The sequence below is a fragment of the Salvelinus alpinus genome, chromosome 19 (genome assembly GCF_045679555.1).
Source record: "Salvelinus alpinus chromosome 19, SLU_Salpinus.1, whole genome shotgun sequence".
In the NCBI taxonomy this organism is placed as follows: domain Eukaryota; kingdom Metazoa; phylum Chordata; class Actinopteri; order Salmoniformes; family Salmonidae; genus Salvelinus; species Salvelinus alpinus.
Genome location: NC_092104.1, coordinates 43,368,982 through 43,389,433, shown reverse-complemented (window position 1 = coordinate 43,389,433; position 20,452 = coordinate 43,368,982). Strand labels below are relative to the sequence as shown.

At 43.2% G+C, this 20,452-nt stretch overlaps 1 protein-coding gene and 1 long non-coding RNA gene across 4 annotated transcripts; one reads left to right on the top strand and one right to left on the bottom strand.

Annotated features, from left to right (window-relative positions):
• Positions 1–1,860: 1,860 nt before the first annotated feature.
• On the bottom strand, positions 1,861–10,829 carry LOC139545669 (annexin A1-like). 2 transcript variants are annotated; one of them, XM_071353663.1, is made up of 14 exons: positions 10,448–10,595; positions 10,272–10,346; positions 9,588–9,659; positions 8,997–9,087; positions 8,067–8,161; positions 7,782–7,895; positions 6,565–6,655; positions 6,396–6,475; positions 6,247–6,303; positions 6,040–6,133; positions 5,179–5,274; positions 3,075–3,133; positions 2,630–2,752; positions 1,861–2,256 (listed from the first exon to the last, which is right to left on the bottom strand). In XM_071353663.1, exons 3-14 carry the CDS (start codon positions 9,645–9,647, stop codon positions 2,197–2,199), a joined length of 1,020 nt encoding a protein of 339 aa, XP_071209764.1. In that variant the 5' UTR covers positions 9,648–9,659; positions 10,272–10,346; positions 10,448–10,595; the 3' UTR covers positions 1,861–2,196. The 2 variants fall into 2 exon arrangements, with proteins under 2 accessions (XP_071209764.1, XP_071209763.1); XM_071353662.1 differs by lacking the exon at positions 10,272–10,346 and having other exon boundaries at positions 10,380–10,829.
• A 1,044-nt stretch (positions 10,830–11,873) lies between these two features.
• LOC139545661 (uncharacterized) lies at positions 11,874–18,933 on the top strand. Of its 2 annotated transcripts, XR_011669107.1 has the most exons (8): positions 11,874–13,226; positions 15,876–16,037; positions 16,144–16,251; positions 16,357–16,535; positions 16,628–16,731; positions 16,831–16,880; positions 17,028–18,300; positions 18,428–18,933. It is a non-coding gene; the product is annotated as an uncharacterized lncRNA (long non-coding RNA). The 2 variants fall into 2 exon arrangements; XR_011669108.1 differs by having other exon boundaries at positions 15,876–16,251; positions 16,357–16,482.
• The last annotated feature ends 1,519 nt before the right edge of the window (positions 18,934–20,452 follow it).

Genomic DNA, 20,452 nt, shown 5'->3' with positions numbered 1-20,452 from the left:
CATCCGCTACAAGACCATGGTGCTTGCCTACGGAGCTGTGAGGGGAACGGCACCTCCGTACCTTCAGGCTCTGATCAGGCCCTACACCCAAACAAGGGCACTGCGTTCATCCACCTCTGGCCTGCTCGCCTCCCTACCTCTGAGGAAGTACAGTTCCCGCTCAGCCCAGTCAAAACTGTTCGCTGCTCTGGCACCCCAATGGTGGAACAAACTCCCTCACGACGCCAGGTCAGCGGAGTCAATCACCACCTTCCGGAGACACCTGAAACCCCACCTCTTTAAGGAATACCTAGGATAGGATAAAGTAATCCTTCTAACCCCCCCCACCTTAAAAGAGTTAGATGCACTATTGTAAAGTGGTTGTTCCACTGGATATCATAAGGTGAATGCACCAATTTGTAAGTCGCTCTGGATAAGAGCGTCTGCTAAATGACTTAAATGTAATGTAAATGTATCTAAATATGTTCACTGCTGCTATCGAAGTCATTCCAAAGGGGAGGTTTAACAGAGCAAATTATATACGTTGAATTCACGTCTCCATCTCAACCAAAAATCTAAATGAATGAATAGGACTTAATCAAATCCAACTTTAAAGTCTAAGCTATTGGGGGGGGGATCTGTTTAAAATCAAATTATATTTGATACATGCGCTTAATACAACAGGTGTAGATCTTACCGTGAAATTCTTACTTACACAAGCCCTTAACCAACAATGCAATTAAGAAAATATTTACTAAATAAATGTATATAAAAAACAATATTGAAAAAAGTAACTCAATAAAATAATGAGGCTATATACAGGGGGTACCAGTACCGAGTCAATGTATTGGGATACAGGTTAGTCGAGGTAATTTGTACATGTAGGTAGGTATAAAGTGACTATGCATAGATAAACAGTGAGTAACAGCAGTGAAAAACTTTAAACTCTCTACTGCAGTCCTGTTGATGTGGATCAGGGCATGTTCCCTTCTCAACAATCAACTCCTTTGTTTTGCCCTTACCTCCTCCCTATAGGGTGACTTGTCATTTTTGGTTATCAGGTCTACAACCGTGGTGTCATCCTCAAACTTGGAGTTGGTGTCTTGCAAAGCCATGCACTCGTGGGTGATCAGGGAGTACAGCAAAGGACTGAGGACACACCCCTGGGGGGACCCTGTATGAAGAGTCAGTGTGGAAGATGTGTTGTTACCAATCCTCACAGCCTGTGGTCTGCCCGTCAGGAACTCCAGGGTCCAGATGCAAAGGGTGGTGTTCATGTAAATGGTATCTTTCATGGATCAGTTGGCCAATTGGAGTGGGTCCAGTGTGCCTGGCCTGCTGGCCTTATTGTGGGCCATGACCAGCCTTCAAAGCACTTCATGACTGAGGTGAGCACGACAGTCAAGTTATTGAAATTAGGCCCGCCTTACATAAGATTTAGAAGTCGGTTTGTTCCTCTTCCGGTCTTCTTCAAAAATGGCCTTACTATAGAGGCTGTTGGGCGCAGCTATAGGATGGCCTTATTTTAATGTATAGAATAAGTGGAACGGCGTCAAACATGTGGTTTCCGTATGCTTGATACGGTTTCCTTTATTCTATTACAATGAGCCCATCTGCCAAAAACTCCTCCGACCAGCCTCCTCTGCCTTACATGCACTAACATCACGTGACCATCCTTCCAAAGCCAGTTTAGCTACTGTAGATTTAATACAATAAAAGCCATTTAAAGTCGAGCAAGATCCATCATTTGTGAATTGGACTCACTACATGGTCTTATGTGGTTAATTCTCAAGTTAGAACTTAGGCTATTTGCTGCATTTTGAAAATAAACATGCAATGTTACATAGACTTAGAAATATATACACAGATCAATTCAGACAATTTGGAGCCACAAAATGCTTTATTTGCACAAAGGACCAGTTATCCAGGCCACAATGCCACTGCATATTCGTCACACACAAATGGTGTCTGGTATATTGCACTATAGATCCTCAAGTCTGCTGAAGCTAGGCTAAATATATGTCAATGCTGCTTACCATGTTTACTGTGCTCATTGCTGTTAGCAGGTAGAGAAAATACATCATGACTGCCATTTCAGATAGTTGTCATGAACCATAATATTTTGCATTTGGGAGGGGAACATTTAATCATGTACATTATTCTCCATTGGCACTCATGCACTGTGGTAATTGGCTCCAGATGAGATCTGAGAGAAAGTTAGTTGTCACTTCCACACAGGGCCAGTAGGATCTTCTCATAGTCTCCGTTGGTGTCATCCTAAGGAGGTAAGAGACAGAGCGCAGAGTTACTCTACAAAATATAAAGGTCCATCATGTTTAGACATGTCACACCATTATATAACATTTTATTTAGAAAATTATTTTCAGATGCCATATTTCCCAAATGGTTTGTCTTCTTTCCAAACGCCGATTGGACCTAGTAATCAGAATGCCTTATACAATGTGATGCATTACTTAACTCGAGGGGGTGTGTCAGTTCCCCAGACCCCGATTAAGTCTAGTCCTGGATATAAAACAAATTCTCAATGGAGGATCTGTTTAATGTGATTTTTATTCCAGTACTATGCTTAATCTGGGAAAACAGTCCCTTGTCTTTTATTGCCACTTTGGCAGTGGAGATGTTTGCTCACCAGAATTTCCTGCGAGAGGGTTTTCCCAAACGTCTTCTTGTACTCCTGTTTAATCCGGGCCAGGTCTACTTCAGACCTGCTCACCATGACCCGGGTCAGAATATTGGTCCTGGTTCCTTTACCCTGGGGTATGGCACAGACACACAAAATGAAGATTTATAACCGGATAGTGGAAGCTCCTTAGCCTGAACCCAGATCTGTTTGTGCCGTCTTGAACAGTATGTGCATAACCAGTGTTCTTGTGTAGAATGTCACATCTTAAAACAAGGTTGTATTCATTAAGTAGAAAAATGTACTAAACTGGGAGGAACTACCAGGATTTTCCCAACAAGAAATGCTCATTTTCAATTTTAATATGCATTTCTGTTACATATCATAATGATCAGGACACAGGGCGGTTCTCATCTGGTACAGAAAACCTAACAATGTTTAACAGTTAACACACCTTCATTGCCAAGTTGAGCTTCTCAGCAAAGAAAGCAGGCTTGCTTCCAGCACACTTCACTGAAAGACCGAAAGGAAAAACAGTCAGGTGACAGCATCGACAAGGGGCATTCTCCAATGCTGTCTCAAGGTAGGGATTTGCTTAAGGCCCCCAAAAGGCTAAGGCCCTGACTGGACAAGAGGGATAGGAACTGGTGTATGGAGAGAGGTATGGTAGAGGGGATTCAATCAAATGTTAATTACACATGCTTTGTAAACAGGTGTAGACTAATAGTGAAATGCTTACTTACAGGCCCTTCCCAACGATGCAGAGGAAAATAGACAAGGAATAAACACACAATGAATAACAATAACTTGGCTATATACACAGGGTACCAGTACTGCGGCAATGTGCAGTGGTATGAGGTAATTGAGGTAGATATGTACATACAAGTATGGGTAAAGTGACTCGGCAACAGGATAGACAGACATTAGAGGCATATGTGAGGAGTCAGAAGAGTTTGTGCAAAAAGGGTCAATACAGTTAACCAAATAGCTACCCGGACTAACTATTTAGCAGTCTTATGGCTTAGGGGTAGAAGCTGCAGAGGATCCTGTTGGTTCCAGACTTTGTGCATCAGTAATGCTTTCCATGTGGTAGCAGAGAGAACAGTCTATGACTTGGGTGTCTGATGTCTTTGACAATTTGTAGAGCCTTCCTCTTACACAGCCTGGTATAGAGGTCCTTGATGGCAGGGACCTCGGCCCCAGTGATGTACTGGGCCGTACCCACTACTCTGTGGCGCCTTGCGGTCGGATGCCAAGCAGTTGCCATACGAAGTCGTGATGCAGCCAGTCAAGATATTCTCGATGGTGCAGCTGTAGGACTTTGAGGATCTGAGGGCCCATGCCAAATCTTTTCAGCCTCCTAAGGGGGAAGAAGCGTTGTTGTGCCTTTTAACAACTGTTGGTGTGTGTAGACAAATGACAATTCCTTAGTGACATAGACACAGCAACTTGAAGCTCTCAACCCGCTCAACTACAGCCCCGTTGATGTAGCTGGAGGCGTGCTCGGCCCTCTGTTTCCTGTAGTCCACAAATCAGTTCCTTTGCCTTGCTCACGTTGAGGGAGAGGTTGTCCTGGCATCACACTGCCAGGCCTCTGACCTCCTTCCTATAGGCTGTCTCATCGTCGTAGGGGATCAGGCCTACCACAGTTGTGTCGTCAGCAAAGTTAACGACGGTGTTGGAGTCGTGCGCGGCCACGTAGTCGTGGGTGAACAGGGAGTACAGGAGGGAACTAAGCACGCACCCCTGAGGGGCCTACGTGTTGAGGGTCAGCGTGGCGGATGTGTTGTTGTCTACCCTCATCACCTGGAGACGGCCCTTCCGGAAGTCCAGGATCCAGTTGCAGAGGGAGGTGTTTAGTCCCAAGGTCCTGAGCTTAGTGATGAGCGTTGAGAGCACTATGGTGTTGAACACTGAGCTGTGGTCAATGAATAGCATTCTCACATAAGTGTTCCTTTGGTCCAGGTGGTTAAGTGCAAAAAAGATTGCATCATCTGTGGATCTGTTGGGGTGGTATGCAAATTGGAGTGGGTCCGGGGTGTCTGGGATGGTAGTGTTGATGTGAGCCATGACCAGCCTTGCAAAGCATTTCATGGCTACAGATGCCATTTAGACAGGTTACCTTGGTGTTCTTGGGCACAGTGACTATGTTGGTCTGCTTGAAACATGTAGGTATTACAGACTGGGTCAGGGAGAGGTTGAAAATGTCAGATAAGACACTTGCCAGCTGTTCCTATGGTATTTTCTTAAGTCAGACATAGTGCTCCATTGTCCTCACACAAAACAGAATGGCCATGAAATGATACAGGCATTTGCAATCAGTAATTGGATAATGTGCCATCACCTCTATTTAAAAACAAAAAAAATGATTATTTTAGTTATTTTGCTCACAGTGTGGCCTTATTTGAATGAAGAAAATGGAGGTCATGGTGTAATGTTACAAGACTAAGGCCTAGTGAAGGGTGTGATGCAGCAGAAGACATGGATTGAGGGTGATGTCTTCAAATAATCTGTGCATTGGAACATTACTAGGCTTGGACCTGGCTGTGTTCGCTCACCTACGGCAGTCAGACAGTTCTCAATGTCTCCCTTCAGTTCCAGGTCAATAGCCTTTGCCACATCCACCTTACTGTACTTGGAGTACCTCTCAAACGCTGAAAGAAAGAGAGGGAAAGGATTATGTACTTGATTATACAGTATCAACCATGTGTGTTTGTACATGCAGTGTATGAAAAAGGAAAAAGCCTCCACACACATCTAGATTCTATTAGTATTTGTGGTGCGTTGACCAAAATTAACATTCAATGATAAAAACAAATTAAAAAAAAAAGGTCCACACTCAGGTATTTGCAGTGGGAAAAAAAAAATGTATGAAGTGCCTAAAATGAATTCTGGACAAATGTGTCACCTGACTTCAACAGAAGGGTGTCAAACTAATTTTGCGGGCTGCATTCGGTCTTCACTGAGGTTCGGAGGGCCACACTTAAAATGTACTATACATCTTCGCAGTAAAAGTAAAAATATGGTCCTATATCACTTCCAATGCTCCCTGACTGTTTAGCTTTCGTTTCAATGACTGTTAGTCCCGTCACCCTGTCCAGCTTACTATGAATGTAGGTCCGTTATCATTTATACACAGTTTCGATTTTGTTTGGCATTTAAAATATTTCCCCCCCTAAATAAAAGACTGACTAAATATATAAAATAACAACCCCCCCCCCCACACCAAAGCACCTGCAGGCCGGATTGAATGTGTTCGTGGGCCGTATGTTTGACATCTCTGGTCTAACTGATGACAAAAACAAAGCACACTATAGGGCTACGACATAATGAACAGGTGGTGAGAAAAGTATTAGTGTAAGCTTATTGGGCAATGTCTTGTTTACCAAATGTGTGTATACATGTGCGTGTATATTCACCTTGGCGGAGCTGAGGAGCACTTCTGGAGGTCAGAATGTCTATGAACACAGAGCAGTCTGTTCCCTTCCTCTTCTCTCCAGCCTCGTACAGGGCCTATAGACAGATACAGTAGGCACGGGCATCACACAGGGTTCGCATTACACACTGACTCTTTGCGGTGCCCAACCTTGATTCTGACACATTCACCATCTTCCTCTCCTCCATACCCTGGCATCACTGTCAGCAAGTTCCTGGTTCACCATGGTGTCTTCATTCCTAGTAGCCTACAGTATGCGAGAGAGAGAGGGGGAGTGATGTTAATTGTGCCAAACTATGCATCTTTAAACAAACTATAAACACAAACAATAAAACACACCTTGCAGAGCGAGAGCAGAGCATTCCTGAAGTCTGCGCCTGTGTCAGATTTGATGTCATCCTCTAGCTCCTTTTTGTATTCTAGAAATGAAAATGCCATGATTATTGGTTTGTTGTAAATATCACATACAGGACATTTACATAGACATATTTACATATTGCAGACACACCTCCCTTATAGACTTTCTTTATCTCTCTGATCTCCTTATTGGTCCTGGAGGCCAGAATCTCAACCAGAGTATCCTCGTCTGTGCCCAATCCCTGAGAGAGAGAAGGCGAGAGGGGATGGTGTGAACAGTCAACAAGGACAAAAGGGTCAGGTCACATCAGTCGTAAAGCTGAGAAAGAGTCCAGGATCAGATAAACAGAAAGTGCAGGGCAGTGTTAATTATGCCCCAAATGCAACAAAACACTGAAACATGGAGGGACTCCCTGCACTTGTTCAATAACAGCTAATTTTCGTGTTTACTTCTATACCAGACACCTCACACACACACTGCACATCGTGAAATCTAAAGTACAATAGATACTCGTCAGCACCGTCTCCTCACATATTAAAACAGTCCCACCAGTTGTAAAAGTCCCACCTTTTTGCCTCCCTCACAACAGTGTAATAATACATCAGAATGAGTCACTCTGGGCTGAATGTGAGGAAGTGGGTGGGTGGCTGTGACTAAGCAGCAGACCAAGAATACTGGATGACGACATCACATCTCCCTCTTTAGAACTGATTCATTACGCTGTGGTGTAAAGTACTTAAGTAGTACGTTAAAGTATTTTTACTTAAGTCATTTTTGGGGTTATTTATATTTGACAACTTGTACTTTTACTTCACTATATTCCTTAAGAAAAATATTGTATTTTTTAATCCATACATTTTCCCTGACACCCAAAAATACTCGTTACATTTTGAATGCTCAGGCAGGACAGGAAAATGGTCCAATTCACACACTAATCAACAGAACACTTGACATCCCTACTGCCTTTGATCTGGCGGACTCACTAAACACAGCCCTCGTTTGTAAATTATGTCTGAATGTTGGAGTGTGCCCCTGGCCATCTATAAAAATAAATAGAAAATGGTGCCATCTGGTTTGATTAATATAAGGAATTTGAAATGATTTACTTTTGATACTTAAATATATTTTAAACCAAATACTTTCACTCAAGTAGAATTTTACTGGGTGTCTTTACTTGAGTCATTTTCTATTAAGGTATCTTTACTGTTACTCAAGTTGAAAATTGGGTACTTTTCCTACCACTGATTACCCTTTAAATATTTGTATTCTGTTACCGTCTCTAGGCCTACACAAACAAGAGAGAAAACAAACAACTGTGCAGATTGTGTTTTCAGAGTTAGTGAGTGACTAGCTGCGTGCATGTTTACCTTCATGGCCAGTTTGAGCTGTTGGGCGTCATATTGTGCTGGCGTCTTGAGCAGAGCCAGAACCACATCCTCCAGGTCTCCCTTTAGGGCCGACTTCAGAGCAGTCTCCAGAGGCTGTAGAGAGAGGGGTGACACTCTTCCACAGTCATACACAAGTGTGTGTGTGTGTTAGGCTGAAGTTTGCACGTTTTGCATCATTCCATCGGTCCTAAAGTGCAAACTCCACCCACCCGCCACATATCCTAAACCAAACTAGTGTGTTGGTAAGTGTGTGTCACAGCTTACCTTGCCGCTAGCCTTTTCATAGGTAGCTTTGATCTGCTGTCTCTGGGCGTTGCTCCTCCTCACCAGCACATCAATGATGGTGTTCTCATCCACACCTGCATCACAAGATGGAGGGACTTGTTCAATAAGAAACGCTGTTGCATATGTAGCCTAATCCATGAGCCCTTTTTTACTAATACAACATCTCTGTATGGCCCCGGCCAAACAACCCTGACTACTCATAAGCAAGAAACAATGAAAACACTGACCCGGACATGCTCACACTAGTGTTGTCATGATACCCAATTTTGTACTTTGCTACCAGGTTTAGTATCACGATAATCAATACCGAAAGGATACCAAAACGATACTCGTATGGCTCAGTTAGTAGAGCATGGCGCTTGCAAAGCCAAGGTTGTGGGTTTGAAAATGTACATCACTACTGTAAGTTTTTATTTACAGAGGGCATACAGGTTTGTTATTAAGGCACAAAAGTTCACATGTTCCAGATTTCTGGCAATGTTTTTTTTTTAACGTTTACATTCAAATGGCTCTCCTGTGAAGTAGTGACGCGCGACATACCGAGTGTCCTGAAACGAGTCACATATTTCCAACTTGACAGAGTGAATGGGGTGATTAAGGAAATGTGATTTTTTGTGTGTGTGTGTTTGTATATATATATATGTGTAAGGTAATGTAAAACGAATTCCTTGCTTGTCTCAGCTAAAGCTGGAAATATCTAACAATTAATGATAGTGTTGCTGGAAATGTGCTGTTTAATTATATTATTTATGTCTGCCACATATGTGAATTGTGTTTTGTTTGTTGACTGAAAAACAAAAAGGTAATAAAACTTTAACAAAAAGTGCGTGGACAGACATTTGTGGTACGGGGACCTATCTACTTTCATCCCTAGCTATGTAACACACACATAGGGTATGTCAATCTCACCTTTGGCCTTGATGGCCTTATCCAAGATGCCTACATCACCATCGACACTGAAATGCGGGTCAGGAGTCACAGTGCCCTGATTGGGTAAGGTCTGAGAGAGAGATTCGAGACAGAACACTTAGTTTCATTCAGTGAATTAATGTATACCTTCACAAAATACAGAACAATACTATATAGAAGCAAAGAAATTAACAGCCCATACCACATGATACAAAGAATATGTTAATAATCATACCACATGATACAAAGAATATGTTAGTAACAGGGGGAGAGAGCAGGAATTGTGCAGTTTCCCCCCGGTTTCAACTGTTTCTGAAGGGAAGGGCTCTTACTCCTGAATTCCTTCTATGAGTCACAAGTTAAGTATGCTCCTCCCATTATTTTGTATCTCAGACTCTGACCCCCTTTCTTTATCCTCAACAGCCATCCCTTTTGGTCTCACTTTTCTGTCCTCCCTCCCAGTCCCCCTCCTGTCTATCCAGCTACAAATGTACAAACACCGCCTGGTAAATTTTTCCACACATGCATACCACAAGGGAAAAAAAGAGCAGATTTGGGACGTTCCCTCTAGAAAGTGGAGCAGAACCCTACCGAGTCATCGGGCAGGCCCAGATAGACGGTCTGCTGCAAGAAGGCTGCGATGAATGACATGGTGATACGGGTCTGAAGAGAGAGGAATAGGGGGATTCAGTAATAACCACAGTATTAGTAATATCCTTTGTATTGAACACCAAGGCCTTTTGCATTTCTGAGTGTTAAATGGAGAGATGAAATGCTCTGTTGCCAGAATATGTTACAGTACAAGACCAATTTGGTCAAATTATATTTCAGTGGACTCATGCAACGCAACCTCGTACACTTTTTATGCCTCATTGAATCTGGTACAAAAAATATTTGGCTATGACTGCCACTTACATAGGATAATCATCATTACATAGAGTAAAAGTAAACATGCCTAGAACATGTGGATATAATTCGTGTTTATGATGCTGCACCGATTATTTATTTGTCACTGCAGAACAAATTGCCCCATCTATTTCACAATGGTATGGCAAAAATTGTGTGGTGACCACGCCTAGAATTGGAATCATGTAGAACTCGCCCAAAACTTTAACCGTTTCCTCAATTTTACTCGATTAGTTCAATTGTTTAAGACATAACAGGGTTCCCCTACATAAAATGATTAATCAAAAATAATGAAAATGTCACTACTACGCCAGCCACACACACACCCTTTGGCTACCTAAGCTACAAACAAGGATGTAGGCTACGTACAGTAAAGTTCCTTGACAATTAGAATGCAGGCTCCAGCGGGGAAGTTAGTTTCCAGTTTAACACGGTTCAAACTCCCTAAAAAAAGAGAAATTAACAAATTACTGTTACCTAGGCTCGATGTCGCGGTGCTCAATTTCCTGGAGTAGGTTTATTGAATCAAAAATAGGATATTTTACCGGCTGCCCAAAGATATGGACTAGAAAACTTTCTCAGGCTGAGCTTGCAGAGTCGTTGTGAAGTTGCGCTCATGTATTTATATAGCCACACGATAAACCCCACCTAGCAATGTTCATCCCACAATCGCGCTACACTACCATGACTGGTACTGCGGAAAAGTTTCCACGCAGTCCAATAAGGAAAATTGAAAAAAACGGGAAATCCTGACACAATTTGGTTAAATGAAAACAGATGTTGAATGTTCAATTACCCTCTTGAGTTGATGTTAACAAATTACATATGTAATATATACACTACAAATTGAGAGGTAAAAATAGATTTCTTAAACCATGTTTCCATCCAGTTTTGTATGTGAGTAAATCAAGACAGCTCTGATGGAAACAGGAAGTTTAGGTAAAATGTTAGAAATGCCGACAAATCATTTGTTTGTTCAACATGGTGGGATCTGTTTGTGTCAGTAAAATTAATTATGCGAGAAATGGCGGTGGAAAGGACTTGATGCGCAACTATAAATAATATCAAAATAAACTTGGAGTCACGAGATGATATGGTGTGTGGTCCTTCCATTAGGACTCGAGAAACCATGCAGTTTATTAGGTTACAAATGAAATAAATTATGATGAACATTGGAGGCTGCTGGTGGAAGTGTAACGGATGTGAAATGGCTAGCTAGTTAGCGGTGGTGCGCGCTAATGGCGTTTCAATCGGTTACGTCACTCGCTTTGAGACCTTGAAGTAGTGGTTCCCCTTGCTAGGACGGCTCATAATAATGGCTTGAATGCAGCAAATTGAATGGGATCCAACACATGGAAATAATGTGTTTGATGTATGTGATACCATTCCACCTATTCCGCTCAAGCCGTTACCATGAGCCCGTCCTCCCCAATTAAGGTGCCACCAACCTCCTGGTGAAAGTGCATAGTGATCTTTATGCTCCTTTCAAATAAAAATCAAGGGTCTTATTCTGGTGACATGATGATTGACTGCTGTTTGAGAAATACAAGTATTATCGCTCTTATCAATAATCATCTAGACTAGTCTACCGGCACAGCCTACCCCATATGCCCTACACAGAACGCACTGCAACTGCCTCTGCAACGCAACGCAGCAAGGCAAACCCAGCGTTCTATTAGAAATGTATGTACTTCGGGCCCAGATTCACAAAACACTTCTTACGCAAACATTTAAGAAGCTTCTTAAGAAAAAAAATAAAGAAGTTCATAAAATGGTTCGTAAGTCCAATTCCTCAACAATATCTCAAGATGTAATGATTTTCTTCTCAAATATCTTATTACAAATATTCTTAAAATGTTTGTTGCTAGGCAACCGTTTTTGCTAGCTATCTAGCTAAACATGTTCAATTGCTTTCAATTGCTTTTTCTCTCACTGACCTGAGTTTAAGACAACGGTTTAGCTGTCTTGGAATTAAGAACATTTCCAATAACTTTATTTTCAAGAATCTAATTTCTTCTTAATTTTTTTGCTTAAGGAGAAACATAAGAAATGTGCTTAACTTTCTTCTTAAGGAAAAATGGCAGTTAAGAAGACATTCTTCTTAAGAAGGTTTTGTGAATCTGGTCCCAGGTGTACCAAAATGCAATAACTACAAAGATTTTTTATAACTAAACCAAGATAGACCACAACCCGTTGTTTCCAATGGGAATAAATGAGTCATAGTGTGCAGAACAAGCAAGGAAGTGGGCATAGCCAAGCACGAACTAGCAAGATCCAATTGACGCGTTCTAGCGTGCATCCGCATATTTCCGTCAGGGAACGCCACCTCTGTGAAGTGCACGTGTGCAATAACTTTATTTGCCTTTGTACTCCTTCTAAACAACGTGCTTTTTAAAAGATTTTGCAAAAGGTAAAGTCTACCAAACTTAGTCCAGTTTGTTGATAACTGTATTGAGATCAAATGTGTCATCGGTGAGAAGATTTGGGCAGACATTCTGCAGATTAACTCCCACAGCTGGCCAGTGGGCTTCCTCTCACTACCATATTTGCTTCAAATGTATACATCCGGTGAAATAACTGTCTCATTGTTCTATCTGCGTTCACTGTTGGTGTGATCGAGGCGTTAGTCTATGAAAGTTTTGCCTCTGGGAGTGTAATTGAGCCAAAAGGTGTTGTTTCCTTAAAGGTGCAATATGCAGAAATCACTACACAATTTCCTGGTTGCTAAAATAGTTTGTCTAATTTCAGTTTATTTGACAAAACAAGCAATATATAGTGTAAGTAATCATTGTCCCATCCAAACCACTGTGAAATATATTTTCAATAACCAAAAATATTGTATTTTCAGCTATTTAAAGCTGGTGTACAAAACTGAAAGTAAAAGATGCAAAAAACGAAACATAAGAATGGGAAGCATAGATATACATAGACATACAATTGAACATATCTACTGCTTCTTAGACTTGCTTTCAATGAAAATTACATATCTATAACGCACATTTCTATGTGAATTTGGTCGGGTCGCCCAAAAAGTTACATATTGCAGCTTTCAGAGGTCGAGACAGCAGCTGCGGTAGAGAGAGAGAGAGAGAGTCAAAAACAGCAGGTTAGCACAAACTCCCCCTGACCTGTGGGAGCTGTTTCCGGATAGGTTGCTAGGAAGGTTGTTAGGGGGCCGGATATCTGCTCATCCTCTTGACCATACAGGTCACACAATACTTGCAGTCCCTCAAGCAGTGGTAGAGAGCAACATCTTTGTCTCTGCCCATCAACAACTGGACTCACTCATATCGCTGGACTTCTAGGATGGTGTGCGTGCCCAAAGTGAGTTGTGTAAAGTATAGATTGTTCTTAACAGTTAGTTGTTACTAATGTTTTATGCTGCCTTGGTGTATAGCTGTATTGCAATATGTGCAGGTAGAAGAAGCGGGGGTCCTGGGCTACATGGTTACACGTGGTCTGCGGTTGTGAGGCCGGTTGGGCATACTGCCAAATTCTCTAAAACGACATTGGAGGTGGCTTATGGTAGAGAATTGAACATTCAATTCTATGGTAACAGCTCTGGTGGACATTCCTTCAGTCAGCATGTCAATTGCACGCTCCCTCAAATCTTGAGACATCTGTGGCATTGTGTTGTGTGACAAAACCGCACATTTTAGAGTTGCCTTTTATTGTCCTCAGCACAAGGTGTACCTGTGTAATGATAATGCTGTTTAATCAGCTCATTGATATGCCACACCTGTCAAGTGGATGGATTATCTTGACAAAGGAGAAATGCCCACTAACAGGGATGTAAACAAATTTGTGCCCAACATTTGAGAGAAATAATAGAACATTTCTGGGATCTTTTACTTCAGCTCATGAAACATGTCATGAAACTGTCATGTCTAGTCCCGCTCCTCCCCTCCGACGTTGCCGGTCAACTAACCACTGGTCCGGTCAACTAACCACTGGTCCTGGCAACCCATATTCACACACACCTGGCAACCACCATTACGCATACCTGCGTCTCATCATCAGTCACACCTGGACCTCATTACTCCCTGATTACTTACCCTTCTTATATCACTCTTTTATCACTAGTTTTCAGTTAGTATTGTTTGTGTTTTCATGTCTGGTTTTGGTCCATGTTATTGAACTCACTAACTGCACCTGACTACCTGTGTCTACGTTACAAAATACTACCTCACCAAATGGAAGCAGCAGTTAAGTTAAGCAGGACATCTCCCAGATGGTAAGCGAATAGAGATTTACTTCGCCAACACCACGACCAGCTGGCACAACTGGGGATGGCTATGGAAGAGGTCTTCCGTGTTCTTCAACATTTCCAGAGGGGTGTCACTTCCAACCACCGGAGGATTCTCCACCACGGGTCGAGCCAGCACCCCAGCCTGTCCAATAGTCCGCCCATGTCAGCAATGCCCGTTTTCCCTCCCAGACAAATATGACGGGTCTCCATCCAAATCCCGTGGCTTCCTACTCCAGTGCTCCCTCTTTCACTCATCAGATGAGAGCCCCCACCACTGAGAGGTCTAAGGTTGCCACGGTTATTTCCCTGCAGACCAGGTAGGCGTTGGAGTGGGCTACGGTTGTCTGGTAGATCTTGGTTCCTATGAGGGGTTCAGCGGGGTCTTCGACCATCCACCAGAGGGGGTTGAGCGCCTACTCCAACTACGGCAGGAAGGCCAGACCACGGTGGCGTAAGCACTCACCTTTCGGACAGTAGCAGCATCCAGCGGATGGAATGAGCCGGCGCTCTGCACACTATTCAGAAGAGGGTTGCGCAAAGAGGTCAAGATGCAGTTGGCATGCTGAGATGACACCTTAACCTTCGACTCACTCAATCCAATGGTCATCCGTCTGTACCCCCATTGCCTCTCTCCCTCCTTGTTGACCATTCTGAATCCGAACCTGAACCCCATGGAGGTAGGGGCCACACCTCTCCGTGGCATCGCCAGAGACAGCTGGGGCTTTGTCCCTATTACGGCCAGGAGGGTTACCAGTGTCAGTGGTGTCCGGTACGCCCTAACCTCCATGGTTAGGGCATCCACCGGTATGCTCCACTAGTGCAGAGGGGCGGCCATGTGACCTTCCATATCCCAGGGTTGGCATGAGTATTCCATTTTCATTGTTTTCTGCCAAACCCTTTACGGTTCCTATTTCGCTGGCTGTTGTTCAAGTGTTGTCTCTAGCTCTAGTGGACTCCGGTGCTGCTTGGAACTTCATCTACCAGGTCCTCGCCTCCTCCCTGAACTTAACCTCATACCCGCTCGCCTCTCCTTTTCCTATCCAAGCTCTGGACACATGACCTTTGGGATTCGGCACAGTGATGCACATTACAGCACCACTCGCCCTCACCGTGGGACCTATGCACCAGGAAAGCCTTCCCTCCGCACCTGTACACAAGGTAATCCTTGATCTCCCGTGGCTCCAACATCACATGGTCAAGTAGGAAAATTACCGCTTGGTGACCAGGATGTCGGAGGACCTGCTTTTCCGTATCCTGTTCCATGCCGGTTGAGAGCCCTGTGAGTGTCCACCAGCCAATCAATCAGTCCTGTTGTATTGTTGGCCCTGTGTTGGGATGTAGATGTGGACATCTGCCAGGCTCTGGAGTGAAACCCACTCCTGCCCTCCAGAGCGCAGCTATGTTCCCACAGGGGTGAGCGTTCGGCTGTTGGCCTGGGCACACACATCCCTCGACGCTGGACACTCCGGTATCACCCACACTATCAATCCCTTTCTGATAAATACTAGTGACCCACTTTGGCGCAGGTCGTAGCCCACTGAGCACAATCCGAACCTGAATTGACAATCCAAATCCCCCCGCAACGCTCCAACAGTAGAACTCCTTTCTCCTTTCTGTGGGGGGGGGGGGGGGGGTGAAAGGAAGAGTGTCAGGGAGAGACAACAGTTCAAATGTTCAACTTCTCTTCCTGTCAATAGATATCGCTTTCTTACCCCCTCTTCCAGCTTTGGTGACTGGACCAACCAAACCCTCAAGACTGCCATGGGCAAGTCCCTTGATTGGTACCAGGAAGGGTGGGAGAACAACCTGAAGGTAATTTTCTCTTTGCACACAGCAGCATCCAGGCCTCCACCGACTGCGAACGTGAGCCGCAGCTGTTGACTGAGGTATACAATGCAACTGGATATACAATTATTGCATGTACTGTAGTCTTTCAAATTTGTGATTGACTTAGTGTTTGTCTATTGCTATTTTTGTATAACGTACTTTCAGATCACTGAAACTCCACCTGATGTGGTGGAAGTTGTCAAACCCGATCAGACCGCCTTAAAAGACCACCTTCAGGCGTAGACTGAGAAGGATGTGGAGGTTTTTGACCAGGTAAAGATGATTGTCCGCTGTGAATTTATTTTCCGTCCAAGAGATATTTAAGTAATGTATTTGTAATATGAAATATAATTGCATTTATTCCTGTTATCAATCAAGATGAGACTGAACATGGACAAGGCACAGGAGAAACAGAAGGAGAGCTACCAGTGCAGACTCAAGATGGGGACCAAGTGCTACGACATGCTGGCGAATGACTTGGTTTGGAAGAAGAACAAAAGGAAGGTGAGACCTGGGAAACCTCGCTGGTTTTTTGCTCCTGGTCACCATCTGTTAAAGTGAATATTAAAAAAATCTCATAACTATTTGCACGCAAAATATCCTGAAGCTAGTTTTAGTTTCCATAATACTGATATTTTTGTATTCCTAGGGTTACCTCGGTGGAAGCCAACAATCTTCTACAGTTGGAGCAGCTGGACGGTCGACCACTGAAAGCACTGACGCCCTACACTTCAGTGAAGCCCAATAGACAAAGTATGTTAAGCTTTGGTTGACATTTAAGAAAGCAAGAAATGGTAGTTATGCTGAGCTTATAAAAATTGACCTCTTCAATTGACCTCCAAATGACTTTAGGATCATAGTCTGTTTCTTCGTGCTCTGAGTCGGAGGGGGACCAACTTGAGGTAAGCTATACCTTCCAAAAGTGTTAAAGTACATATCTCCCATTTATAACACTGCACTAATCACCACATTTTCTCATAGTAAAGTGTAACCTGTGTTTGTCTCGGTCTTCTACCCTGTTCCCTTTTAATTCTGCTCCTGTTCTCCAGGAGCTAGGGGTTCTGCTTAACACCAGACGTGGATTCACCTGCTGTCCTCCATTACCAACCACCCTTCAAATTTTCATTACATCAGCTACTGTTGTCATTATCTGTTAAGTTTTCTTGCTCTATCATAATGTGAGACCCAGATGAACGAAAAAAATTAAATGGATTTGCATATGAATGGAGTGGAAATTAGTTGACTTCGTAATCTGTAAAGTAAATAACTTTAATGTGTCAAGCGATGACACTTTCTTTGCCAGTTCTGTAACGTAGCGATGTATAAGACATGGATTTCATGTTGTAATGTTAACAAGGTACCCAAAAGTATTTTGAATTAATGTTTTCATTTTATTAGTTAAGCAACTTGTTCAAACAGTGAAATTGTGGTGGAAATCTGCCTTGTTTGCATAGCGATGATGACAAGAATGTCATTTAGGCTGTAATCTCAAACTCTAATCATTCGGTCATCACACTGTTGATATAGCAACGGACGCTAATAGTTTTTAGAATCCCATTGTGATGCAGAGGAGGACACTTTTTATCATGACAGGCCCGATTCCTTCCTTGGGCGCAGTATGCCCAGAATTAGTTGTCATTCCTCCACCGGGCTGACTCCCTTCCAGTGTATTCTGGGTTACCAGCCAGCCCTGGCACCATGGACTCCAAGCCAGACCGAAGCGCCGTCCGCCTCAGGAGCAGGCGGTTCGCCACAGCAGTGTGGCGTGGATATTCTAATCCATAATGAGAGACATGAACCATTAACAATCAGATGTTCTTTATTCAAAAAGTATTAATAAGGGAGCAAGTCACCATACACACAGCGTGAATAGAGAGCTCAGAGATTCTGAGTTGGGGCTTGCTTTGTATAGCCCAACCTTGTTACATTTCCTTAATCCACCACAACTGTCTCAATGTGTCGAACCAACTGATATCTACTGGATGAGGTGGCCAAATATTCTGAGTTCTCTTGTGAGTATTTAAGAACTGTTTGGTCTTAGAATAGAGGATAAGGAGAGACTTTGTTCAGAACAGAGATGCCTGGTTTTTCGAACATGCAAGTTTTAGAGTAGAGGGTGGGGTTAAGAACACGAGATGTGCACAGCCGTAGTGGATTCGGTACAGAGTTAGGTGAAAACAGCAATTTACACAACCAGAGTAAAATGATAGTTATGTACAATCATTTGAAGTAATACATTTTTTTTTTTCCCACAGGCGCCCATGTTCGATCCTGGTGATCACATCTGGCTCTCCATCAGGATCCTCCCACTCCGTCTGCCATGTAAGAAGCAGAGTCCACGGTTTGTGGGGCAACTCGAGGTCCTCCGGAGGGTCAACAAGTAAACATACAGATTACAACTCCCCTCTAACTACCGGAGTTCACCCTCTTTTCACGTTTCCCTCCTTAGGCCAGTGGTTCCTGGTCCCCTGGCTGACGATGTCCCGCACAACACTCCACCTCTCCTGGACATCGAGGAAGCCCCGCCTATGTCATCAGATCCCTCCTGGACTCACGACGTCATGGGGGGTCGGCTTCAGTACATGGTGGACTGGGAGGCGTATGGTCCAGGAGAGCGGTGTTGGGTTCCAGTGGATGACATTCTGGATCCCTACATGTGAAAATCTCAGCTTTGCCGTCCGGACCACTCCTCGCCCTCGGGGGGTGGTGTTGTACACTATCACATTTCCTCCCCTTCGACGTCAAAGGTCTACTAACCACTTGTCCTGGCAACCCATCTTCACGCACACCTGCATCTCATCAGTCACAACTGGACCTCATTACTCCCTGCTTACTTGCCTTTCTAATAGCACTCTTTAGTTACTAGTTTTCAGCTAGTATTGTTTGTTTCTATGTCAGACGCTTCTCTTGTTTTGTTTCATTCCATGTTCAGTGATATTAAACTCACTAACTGCACCTGCTTCCTGCATCTACGTTACACCTTATGTTGCGTTTATATTTTTGTTCAGTATACATTCCCATGTGCATCCCCATATTTATCTTCCTTGGTGTGTTTAAATAAAAGTTCCTTTGTAACTCTAAGGCTGCTTTATTTCCTTCTAACTGGGGGCGGTGTCAATTGGGCACAAACCAGTAATATGCGTAGAGCTGTGTCGCTCTTTCAGAAGTGTTTCCTTTCTTGAGGGGTGTGTCTATACACTACCGTTCAAAAGTTTGGGGTCACTTAGAAATGTCCTTGTTTTTGGACAATAAAAATAACTTTTTTTCCATTAAAATAACATCAAATTGATCAGAAAATCATTGTTAATGTTGTGAATTACTATCGTAGCTGGAAACGGCAGATTTTTATTTTATTTATGGAAGATCTAGAGGCCCATTATCAGCAACCAGTGTTCCAATGGCACGTTGTGTTAGCTAATCCAAGTTTATCAATTTAAAAGGCTAATTGATCATTAGAAAATCCTTTTGCAATTATGTTAGCACAGCTAAAAACTGTTCTGATTAAATAAGCAATAAAACTGTCCTTTAGACTAGTTGAGTAGCTGGCGCATCAGCGTTTGATTACAGGCTCAAAATCACCAGAAACAAAGACCTTTCTTCTGAAAATCATCAGTCTATTCTTGTTCTGAGAAATTGCAAAGAAACTGAAGATCTCGTACAACGCTGTGTACTACTCCCTTCACAGAACAGCGCAAACTGTCTCTAACCATAAAAGGAGTGGGAGGCCCCGGTGCACAACTGAGCAAGAGGACAAGTACATTAGCGTGTCTAGTTTGAGAAACAGACGCCTCACAAGTCCTCAACTGGCAACTCCATTAAATAGTACCCGCAAAACACCAGTCTCAATGTCAACAGTGAAGAGGCGACTCCGGGATGCTGGCCTTTTGTACTTTTTTTGTAACACTTTTGTAACTGCAGTAGCCTAGTGCAGGGCCACCGTGTCCCCCCTGCCGCCCCACAGTTTGGGAACCACTGGCCTAGTGCAGTCATTTTGTAGATCAACTGTAGTTATTTTGCAATTACTGCGTCCCATTTAACACTATTCATTTTTGTAAGGGTAGGCAGATAACAAGGATTAGTGAGAGAGAACCTCCCTTTACACTGCTCTTGGCGGACTGCTTTGCATAATTGAAAACACCTCACATTCCTGCGCATGATGAATGAGGGGATTGCATTCGTTTATTAGGGATGTCACAATTACGTATAACTGTAACAGACTGTTATGGATGAAAATAACCTTCATAACTGTTTACATTTTTACCAAAAATATTTTGTGGAATGAACAGCTGACTATATGGGATGGTAGGGAAATCATGTGGTTGAGTCCTTTTCAACTGTAACATGGACTCTTAATAACAATGTGATGAAACCAGCGAGTTTTTAAACCCAAAGGCGCAGCATCGCGAGACTTCCGGGAACGCTTGCGAAACAGACTAAACAGTTTGAGACGTCAATGAGAGAAGTGAAAGATTCT